General features: G+C 43.7%; 1 protein-coding gene across 2 annotated transcripts in view; it reads left to right on the top strand.

The window, feature by feature from the left end:
- The first annotated feature begins 6 nt into the window (after positions 1–6).
- Positions 7–10,678, top strand: part of PARG (poly(ADP-ribose) glycohydrolase) — a 63,023-nt gene continuing 52,351 nt past the window's right edge. Inside the window, exons 1-5 of one of the 2 annotated variants that reach the window (XM_054636913.2) lie at positions 7–370; positions 3,251–3,317; positions 5,730–6,701; positions 7,671–7,854; positions 10,390–10,512. In XM_054636913.2, coding sequence (XP_054492888.2) covers positions 235–370; positions 3,251–3,317; positions 5,730–6,701; positions 7,671–7,854; positions 10,390–10,512 — 1,482 coding nt within the window. In that variant the 5' untranslated portion in view covers positions 7–234. Of the gene's footprint in view, positions 371–3,250; positions 3,318–5,729; positions 6,702–7,667; positions 7,855–10,389; positions 10,513–10,678 lie in introns of both variants that reach the window. The other variant, XM_054636915.2, reaches the window with a different exon arrangement.

Genomic DNA, 10,678 nt, shown 5'->3' with positions numbered 1-10,678 from the left:
TTGCGGGTCGCCATGGCGACGGGGTGAGGCGCGCCGGGCGCCATCTTGCTCGAGCGCCGGGCCGCGCTCGCCGGACGCCGCTCGCTCCCGGCCCCGCCGCGCCCCCCGCGCCTTAGGAAGAGCCCGGCGTGCGGCACGGAGGATGCGGACGGGCGGAGCCGCTGCCGCAGCGTCGCGCCGTCCCCGGGGGGCGGGTGCTGGCCGGCCCCGGCGGGCAGGGCGGCCCCGCCGAGGATGAGCGCGGGCTGCGGGCGGGAACCCCCGCGGAAGAAAGCCCGGCCCGGCCCCGGCAGCCCCGGCGGCGGCTCCCAGGGAGAGCGGCAGGAGGGGCCCGGGGGCAGCAGCTCCGCCACCGCCGTGGGGAACAAAGGTTTGTAGCGGCCCCGGGGCGGCGGAAGCGGCCGGGCGCGGAGCGGGGCTCGCTGGCGGCCGTGCCGCCCCCTCCGCCTGCTCGCTGTGGGGTGCGGGACAGCGGCGGTGCCCGCGGAGCCCGGGCTGCGCTGAACGGCCCAGCTGGGAGCGCTGCCCGGCGCCCCTCGCCAGCCCGACCCGCCCTGGGGCTGGGCGGGAGCAGCAGGAGGTGACCGGGCCGAAGGCTCCGAGTCCCCGTGTCCCTCTCCGCCTCTCAGGGCGTCTCTGCCGGGCTGCTGCCGGCCTGGGCAGCGCTGGGCGGCGGGGACCGCGTGTGCCTCTGCACGGAGCCTCCCCGCAGCTGCCCTTCCTTGTCCGGCTGGAATTGTCTGTAACTTCGCTTCCCGGTGCCAGCGTGTCCCCTGTGTCCCAGCCCCGCGGTGTGATCACTGCCCGTGCTTCCCCTTGCAGGGTCTTTGCACCGGTTGTGTGCCTGATTCTTTGCAAGTTTTCACTCATAGTGCAAATCATCGAAGAGAGGTGTGAGCCGCTAAAGGTAGCGTGTTCCACAGGAGAGGGCACAGATATTTCCTGCGGGATCAAAGGCTTTCAGCGGGGGTTGTGCCAGGCTGTCACACAGGGAGAGCCCAGAGTGATGACAGGAGCTCACATAAGCACGTGGCTCCAGCTTGGAGCGCTGCTGGCCCCATGGGTGGGGTGCCTGCTCCTCCTGCCGCCTAACAAAGCTGTGCAGACGAAGTTCCCACGTGGCTTTCTTAGTTTTGTTTTCTATTTGGAGCTAACGTTGTCAAAATAAAATTTTAATGCACCTCTTTCAGAGATAGAAAGGAATGCATAGAAAGGGAAAAAGGCCCCAAACAAATGATTTGCTGTCATCTGCAGCTGATGAGTTAAACCTCACTAAGTCCTAACTAGCTTTGAGTAGACGATAGTTTGGAGTTAGAGGTGTACACTCCTACAGAGCAAATGAGAATCTTCTGAAAATTAGGGTGTTTTCCTCAAAGGTAGATTGTAGGGGATGGTTTGTTTTATGGGAATGGTTTGAGTTATCTTGAGTAGAAATAAATAAGCCATAAACAAAAAAAAAGCAGCAAAGTCTGGTTCTGTTTACACTGAGAATAAGCATGGGTTGTCTTTTCGTTGCCTCTTCTTCCCACCACCTTATCTGTAGCAAAAATCCATGCTGGAAGGATGAAAGTGATGTTGGTTGAAGGGCTTATGTGGCTGCTCAGATGTTGAAGTTCAAACTAAAGCCATTTTGTTCTGTTCTGCTGCTACTGCCATCATTTCCATTAATTGTGGTAATGAATAAGTATTTCTTCCTCAGCACAAGTTTACACCTCAAGAGGTAGTCAGCTGCCTTTGAAGAGGTTTATTTGTCCCATGTTTTAACATGTCTCTTCAGGTTTCTGTGTTTGGTGTTTTTTTCTGGCTGCTTACCTGTAGGCAATTTGGATTAACACTTCAAATGTTATGAGAGGGTGAAATTTGCTAATCAGAAAAACTACTAGATTTAAGTTTAGTGACTCTTTGGAAATAAAAATATTTGCACTGTTGTTTGTGCCATTACAGAATAACTAAAAATTATTTTAGTATTTTCTGGAGATTACTTCTCTTTTAAAACTTGTGGTATCCTCTGATGAGGGTGTTTGATAAGCAGCTGTGTAAGAGTGTTCAAGGCCTTGAATGTTGGGGAAAGTGTTTATGAAACAATGTCTCATAAGTAACCTCAGGCCTCAGCCATCTTTGTTACAAGTTACACAACCTCCATTTGCAGAAGGCTGCTGAGACTTCCCATCCTCCGAATCAGAAGAGCCAGGCATGATTTAGTGGCTTTGAAGTTCTGCAAAACTGTTGTTACAGTGAGGCACTCCAGCTGTTCCTTGCCCAGCTGAAAGCAGGCAGCAAACACCTTGCACAGTCAGCAGTGCCAGGGAGATGCTTTCTCTTGGCAAGTGAAAAGAGAGGGAATTGAAGCTAGTTGCCAAATTCGCAGAATATCTTTAAATAACAACAACAAAACTAAATACCCCTTATACTAATAAAGCCTGTTTTCCAGTTTTGAAAGAATTGCTTTGAATTTTTTCTCCCCATTCTGCCCCAAAGTCTCTGCATAATTAATTCATGTGTTGCTGTTCCATGGAAAGCTTGTGTGAGCTGCAGCAACACACAGATAAGACTGGAAATGGGTTGTTGGTAGTAAATATGAAGAAATTGTGTCCTTCATTTTGTTGCTGCTTGGGAAAGTAAGTATTGAAAACCTCTTCAAACTGTATGGACGGAGGAGAAAGGAAAAGTCCTTTTCTGAGTGCTTGTCACTTATAGGGTGTGCTATGCTTATATTGAGCCTCATGGTTCACATTATGCTACATACAAATAAAGTTCTTGGATGGGTCCTCAAAGGTGCTTTGTTGTTTATTCTTTTTGGATTTTAAGTTATGTCAGGTTGCCTCTTCGTTCCAAAATTCAGCAGAAGCTTTTGGGGCTCACTGTGGTGGTGACTAAAGGTAATGATGGGAGCTAGAAAGTTCAAGTTCCTTTGGTTTTTTCTTTGAATTCTGCACATTCACTGTGTGTTTTTAAACTTTTAACTGTATTTAAAAAAAAAGATTGGAGGAAAGAAATCCCACCTCATACCACGCCTGAAATTTATGAAGATTATTACAAAAGCTACAGCTGCTGACTGATGCAAATAAAATATTGCATCACATGTAGTTTTAATACTGTTAATGTCTGGATGCTCCCTGTAGTAGAGATGCTAATGAGGGCTTAATTAGAGGTGTTTTTATCTTCACCCAGTACAAGTTATCTTTTTCATATGCAATGATGTTGCAGTTTTATCATGTTTCATGTAATAACAGTGAACTGTGGTTTTCAGTTTGTAAACAGCAGACAATTACCAGTTGGTTGGAGAATAAAGGACCCAAGACAACGGAGTCCAAAAGGTAAAAAGCACAACATAAACTTGTTCAAAAGGTGTGTTCTTTGAGGGGCCTGGTGGGAGCTGCAAGTGCAGCTTGCCAGTACAGCTGGCTAAATGGAGGCAGCCCCATTTCTGCTGCTTTCCTTACCTTGGCACATCCTCTTGAGTAACAAGCAGGTACTTTCACTACAAACAGCTAACTAGTCCCCCTCCCATCCTCTCTAAACAGCCAAGCCCAGCCTTATTGCTGACATAGATTCCTGAAGCATGTCACTGTTTAGGTGAATAAATACATCTGCTCCTGCAAAGCAAAAGATGGGAACCTGGAGCAGGAAAGGCAAAGTGGGAGTGTTGCTTCCAGTAGCAGCCAAACACTTGATCAATTTGGTTGTAATAGCAGACTATATCTTTGATCAAGTGCTGCTTTCATTTTTGTTTGACAAAGGGCACTAGGACACAGTTGCAGATTTGCACTGATAGTCTTGCAACCAACTCACTGTTGTTAATTTACAGACAAAAATCTGGTTTGGTTTGTCTCATTGGACTGCAAGTGTAGTTTAAACATGTGTAGTTTGGTTTGATTACAGGTAGAATTTATAGGTGCTCAAATGTGCATTGGAGCTTTTTTTATGGAAGATGTTACAAGTTTTTGCTGCTGAATGATACCAGGTAAAGTTTGATATTTTCAACTATTGAGAGCTGTCAGGAGCAGTGATTGCACAGCTGCCATAAAGTTGTACTCCAAAGAGCTTAGCTGTCTGCTGCAGAGGAATATCAGATTTTTTTTTTCTGTAGTTACAGTTGTAAATGTGCTGATGTATTTTTCTTTGGTGTTTGCTAATAAATAGAGACCCAAGTCCATACCAGTGCTAAAAATAGTTGGGAGGACTTGTGATAGTTATTAACACAGAAGTATGCAGGACTAATTGCAGGCATACAGGTTCCACTAAATCAAGGATGTTAAGAAGATTCTTAAGGAGGAAATGAATTATTTTAGTTTTTTAAAATTCCCTTCAGAGTATTGCTCTTCTATGCCCTTCTTCATCCCTGCTTACAGATTAGAGCCTAGGCAACTTTAAGAAGCAAATTTGTTGTGTAAACATTTCATGTGCCTTTCTATTGCAGTCAACATCACAATTTTAATTTAAGTTTCTTTTTAATTTAAGTTTCTTGTGTTAGATTTAATTTCTCAAGTTGGCAGTAGATATTGTCAATACCTTTAAAGAGTAATTGAGATGGCAGCAGTATGAACTCTTGTTTTTGTTCATCAAAATTTGCAGGAATAAATGCATACATGGGAAGTTAAATTATCATGACATAAAGCCCTCTAAAATCCTTTTGTTTTCAAATAGTCATCCTGTGGATGCAGTTCCAAGCTATCATCTCTCCTTATCCTGAGTGGTCTTTTAGAAGGGGTTCTGTTACCATTCATGGAGAAAGTTAATGCCTTCAGGAATCTATAGTCTATCAAAATGTCCAGTGGCTGAGTTTAGGATGCTGTGGTAATTGTATCTTTTCTTAGTGAAAATGGGAAGCTGGGCAGTGGCCAGAGTTCAGTGTGCTCAGTTTGCATTGGGAGTATACAGAACTGTAGCAATACATTCAGGAGGAGATACTGTTCAGAGTGGTGTATTCACCAAGACTAGTCAGGGTTTTTTTAATATTCATGTGTCCTCTAAGTAATTTTCTTTATCAATACACTGACACATAAAATATGTCAATATGAAATGACTTTCTGACATCTGGTCATACAAAACTCGATTCATTTACCTGTGTTGTCATTAGGAAATGTTTCTATCCTGCCCTGCCTTACAGGAAGACACATCAGGTTATTTTTTTCTTGAAAACCACCTGATTTAAAGTATCCTTTAATTTTTATTATCAGTTTGAAATATATTTTACACCTGAGCTTTTGTATAGAGTTTTTTTAAAGTCATGGGCTGTTTATAAAAGTGAGGAAGTAATAGGAGACTTTGGACTGCTGTGGCCTCTTCTTTGATGAATTTGTAGCTTTGAGGGAATGGCCACAACACCATTGATTTCCTTGCTCGTTGTATTTGATGGATAAAAATAAAAGTTGTGGAGGACTTTATCACAACTTCTAGGTTTGTTTTTTTTTTTTTCATCTGGAGAAAATAGCTAAATAATAGCTTCATAATGTTCAGATTTGAAGATAAGGAAATGAATGACTGGAATAGATTCCTGAGGTAAGCAGCTGATTGATCATCCTTTGGAGACTTTAAATGGAAATGGGTTCCTAGTGAGCTACAGTCCTCAGTGCAGTAAAACCTGGTGCTCCTGGTAGTGTTCACTTACAGAGTAGAATGAATAAAAATCTGTGCTTTCTGTTTGTTTATTATTGTTCCTTTAAAAAATATGCTCAGAAATTTCATTTGTAAATAAGACATTGAATTCTCTTACTTCTTTTCCACAGCTTGCACAGCAAAATTAATAACAATACTGAAGCAAATCCTAAGATGACTTCCGTTAAAAAAGAGAACTTTTGTGAGCATGATGTGCAAAAGCTAGAGAATACTTGTCAGCAAAATAATGCAAAAATATCTGTGGAAGTTGGTGCAAAGCAAGTAAATTTGCCTCAGACAGGCAGCATGTGTAGCTGGGAGGCTGAGGAAAAAGATGCAGTCTTAGATACAGATCCTGTGAAGGGGCTGCAGTCTGCAGAGCTCTTTAAAAATGCCAACATTGATCAGATGCACAAAAGTGGCAAGCAGAGAGGCTGTGAAAGCAGTGCCACTTGGACTCAGAGGAAGGTATCAGCAGGCCGGGCCTCAAAAGCAGGAAATCCAAAACCTTCAAAGGACGTGGAGACAGATGGACAGGTGGCTTCATGCAACCCACAGAAGCTGAAGAGTTGCAATTCTGTCTGTTCAACGGGTGAGCAAGAGGAAGGGGATGTAGTTCCAGAAAGTCCACTTTCAGATGCTGGTTGTGATGGCTGTATATCTGATCTTGGAGGTCCTGGGAAACTGAGCAAATGTCAGAGCAGTTCAGGGGACTCACCTGCTTTTGAGAAAGAAAGTGAACCAGAGTCACCGATGGATGTGGACAATTCTAAAAATAGCTGCCATGGGTCAGAGGCTGATGAAGAAACAAGTCCCTTTCTGGATGAACGAGAGGAGATTAATATGTCAAAACCCATAAACAAATCTTTTAGAACTCAATATGGGGATGCTGAATTGGAGTCAAGGAAATCACGTTTTTCTGCCAAGGGCTGTGAAAGCTTTGAGGAAGTAGATAATTCTGTTAAAGAGGACACTCAGCATACAAAGGCACCTGGGACCTCCTCTGCTCCATCATCAGAATGCAAAGGTGCAAAACAGGGTGTGAAGAGAGACTCCAAAATCACTTCTCACTTCATGAGGATACCTAAAGTTGAGGAGAAAAGGTAGTGTTCTCTATGCCTCTTCATTTGTTTTTTTCATGCTTGGAAATTTCCTCCTTGGTGATAGAGTTTCAGAGGCTGTATTGTATAAAGAGTTTTGCAAAATATATTTTAAGATACGAAGACAACTGATGTAAGATTGAAATAACTTATTTTTAATGGGGCTGTTTGTGGGAATTTTGAAGGATATTCTTGTCCAGTGCAATTCTTAGAATTCTTATTTGATCTGTCAAAAACAGTGTATCTGTTTCGTTGAACTGTCAGTGCTATTGATGCTTTAATTGAAATAGACATGGGAAAATTCATGTGTAGAGATGTTTGGGGTTTTTTGTTGATGTTTTTGGGTTTGGGTGGGTTTTTTTGGTTTTTGTTTGGCTCTATTTATAATTTGGGAGAGAGAAGGACTGGTGATCATACTGCAGCGATGGAAACAGGAGCCCTGAGTATGACACAGGACTCTGCATGCCAGGTGTTGTGGAAGGACAAAAGGATAATCTCTGCTCCAAAGACCTTAGATTTCAGTGGGAGCTGAGAAAGTGAATAAGTGTCCAAGGAGTGAACAGAAACAAAAGGACTCTGTATTTTGTTATAACATGCAATTCTTTGACTTGCCTCAAGTCCATCAAGTAAGGCTAGAAAGTCATTTTGCACAACTTTACTGGGGCATGGTCCATGGATAACAGATCCTGTTGGGAAGGAACATGGCTCTGCAGAGGAATACCCTGCTTTGCTAACCCACTGCAGTTCTGTGAAGGGTTTTGTTAGCCTGTAGAGAAGAGTGTTTTGGTAGAAATGAACTTGTGTGTCTTGGGGAGGGGAAGGTTGGTGGTGGTGGGAGTTCTTCCCAAATAAAGCTTTGGCCTGAGACTGCAACAAAGGCTGGCAAATAAACTGACTGCCATCATTGTAACCCTGGGGTGGAAGTTCGTGTATTTTTCTATCAATTTTTTCTATCAATTTTTTTAACAGCAGGAAAGAAAAGTGTGAATTCAAACCCCAGAGGCCAGGAAGGAAAGTTGCTAAATACACACCACCTCCTCTGCCGAGCAACAAGAAATGGTTTGGAACCCCGATTGAGGAGATGAGGAGGATGCCGGCGTGTGGGGCCCGGCTGCCCCACCTGCGACCCTCGGCCAACCACACCGTGACAATCAGGGTACAGGCATGCATGCCTTGCATTGCTCCAGCCACAATCCTGCCTCTAGTGTTCAGTCATGCATGCCTTGCACTGCTCCAGCCACACTCCTGCCTCTAGTGTTCAGTCATGCATGCCTTGCATTGCTCCAGCCACAATCCTGCCTCTAGTGTTCAGCAATGCATGCCTTGCATTGCTCCAGCCACAATCCTGCCTCTAGTGTTCAGTCATGCATGCCTTGCACTGCTCCAGCCACAATCCTGCCTCTAGTGTTCAGTCATGCATGCCTTGCATTGCTCCAGCCACAATCCTGCCTCCAGTGTTCAGTCATGCATGCATTGCATTGCTCCAGCCACAATCCTGCCTCTAGTGTTCAGTCATGCATGCCTTGCATTGCTCCAGCCAGGCTCCTCCAGTGTTCAGCAATGCGTGCATTGCTCCAGCCAGGCTCCTGCCTCTAGTGTTCAGCAATGCATGCATTGTTCCAGCCAGGCTCCTCCAGTGTTCAGCAATGCATGCATTGTTCCAGCCAGGCTCCTCCAGTGTTCAGCAATGCATGCATTGTTCCAGCCAGGCTCCTCCAGTGTTCAGCAATGCATGCATTGCTCCAGCCAGACTCCTCTAGTGTTCAGCAATGCATGCATTGCTCCAGCCAGGCTCCTCTAGTGTTCAGCAATGCATGCATTGCTCCAGCCAGGCTCCTCTAGTGTTCAGCAATGCATGCATTGCTCCAGCCAGACTCCTCTAGTGTTCAGCAATGCATGCATTGTTCCAGCCAGGCTCCTCTAGTGTTCAGTCATGCATGCCTTGCATTGCTCCGGCCAGACTCCTCTAGTGTTCAGCAATGCATGCATTGCTCCAGCCAGGCTCCTCTAGTGTTCAGCAATGCATGCATTGCTCCAGCCAGGCTCCTCTAGTGTTCAGTCATGCATGCATTGCTCCAGCCAGGCTCCTCTAGTGTTCAGTCATGCATGCATTGCTCCAGCCAGGCTCCTCTAGTGTTCAGTCATGTATGCCTTGCATTGCTCCAGCCAGGCTCCTCCAGTGTTCAGCAATGCATGCATTGCTCCAGCCAGGCTCCTGCCTCTAGTGTTCAGTCATGTGAAATGCCACCTGTCTTGCCACTCCTTGCAAGTGGGCTGGGGCAACTGATTTCCTGAAAATTGGCTCTTCTGGTGCATAGAATTAGGATATTGAGATCCAAATGAAAAGCAGGGTTTTGCTGCCTCTGTCTTGTTAGGGGCAAGTATTTCTGTTTTGCAGGAGGTTGTGAGTGCTTCCTTGACTGAGTTGTAAAGTTTGAGAATTTAGCTATGTCTGCAAGTAAAATTGGTACTTCCAACATTTTCATGCTATTTTTTCATTTAAATGTAATTCTGGTTTGGGTTCAAGACATACAAATGGCTCAAGATAATCAAGATATGGAAAAGACAAGGAATGAAGCAGGGTTTCTTGCTATTTTACCACTGCATTTTAAATCAAATCTGATAAGTTTTCCTTTAATCCTTTGGAGTAATTTGCAATCCAATTATTGTTGAAACAAAATGTGACCAGAAAACTATGAGGTGATGGATAAATCCTGACCAAAAGAAAGGCACATTGAATTTAAATAGTTATTCTGAGAGACTTAGTTCTGTTAGAGGGCTAAATAGCAAATTAAATCTTTAAGAACATGGTGTTCTTTTTTTTTTTTCTGATGTTCTCTGGAGTAAACTTGAGACATTGCTCTAGCTATAATGATTCCTCATCCCTTTCAGTGTTAAGTTAAAAATACTATTTCTGCATATAACTGTCACATTCTCTGAAAAATCCCTTTGGCCAGGATTTTTCTCCTGGGAAGCAGAGAAGCCTCAGAGAAAAATGTAAACAAATATCTCATTTGCTTCTCTTCTGTTGTGCTCATGTGGAATGTGTTTGGAGATTGTTTACCCACAGGTGATGGTTTCATTAGTTTCTGGTGTGGGTTGTTTTCACTCTTTGGCCAATCAGGGCCAAGCTGTCTCAGGACTCTGGAGAGAGTCAGGAGTTTTCATTATTATCTTTTTAGCCTTCTGTAAGTATCCTTTCTGTATTCTTTAGTATAGTTTAGTATAGCATTCTTTAATATAATATAGTATCATAAAATAGTAAATTAGCCTTTCTGAGAACATGGAGTCATTCCTCCCTGCCACGGGGCACCCCACTAATATGATATATAACTATGGCTACATTTGTAACTACATTTTGAAAATACTTGGATGAAAATATGTATATACTTAAATTGATGAATGAGGAAATCTTTAGCTGGTGATTGGAGATACAGTAAGCAATTGAATATATTGCTTTATTTGAGTGTGTTAAGGTGGTTTCCTTTTCAACAAGCATAATGTAAGATTAACAAGTGGACTTTTTTCTGAGTAGCTATCATGTGGTCAGTTTGTAGCTTTCCCCTTTCCAAAAAGGATGGCTGTAAATGAGAGCTTTCTAAACTGTGTTTTTTCTTACTTTTTATTTCTTCCACTTAAAAACTTGAAAGTAGAGTCTGATTTTTTTTTCCCCTGTCCTTCTGTGTTACAGGTAGATCTTCTGAGGGAAGGAGAGGTACCTAAACCTTTTCCAACTCACTACAAAGATTTGTGGGACAACAAGCATGTTAAAATGCCCTGCTCAGAACAAAATTTATACCCTGTAGAGGATGAGGTAAGATTAAGTATTTACAGTTGTGTGATCAAATAAGTTTGTTTCCACATAGATGAGTTTTCAGTTTACTGCATTTGCTCAATTGTCAGACTGACTATGGAATTAGAAAATCAAGTCTGAAAAACTGGATTTTGGGTCATGATGCTTCAGACAGAGCAGAAGACTT

This window comes from Agelaius phoeniceus, chromosome 9 (genome assembly GCF_051311805.1).
Source record: "Agelaius phoeniceus isolate bAgePho1 chromosome 9, bAgePho1.hap1, whole genome shotgun sequence".
Taxonomy (NCBI): Eukaryota; Metazoa; Chordata; class Aves; order Passeriformes; family Icteridae; genus Agelaius; species Agelaius phoeniceus.
The sequence above is the reverse complement of the archived record's forward strand: the minus strand, read 5'-3'. Positions and strand labels throughout refer to the sequence as shown.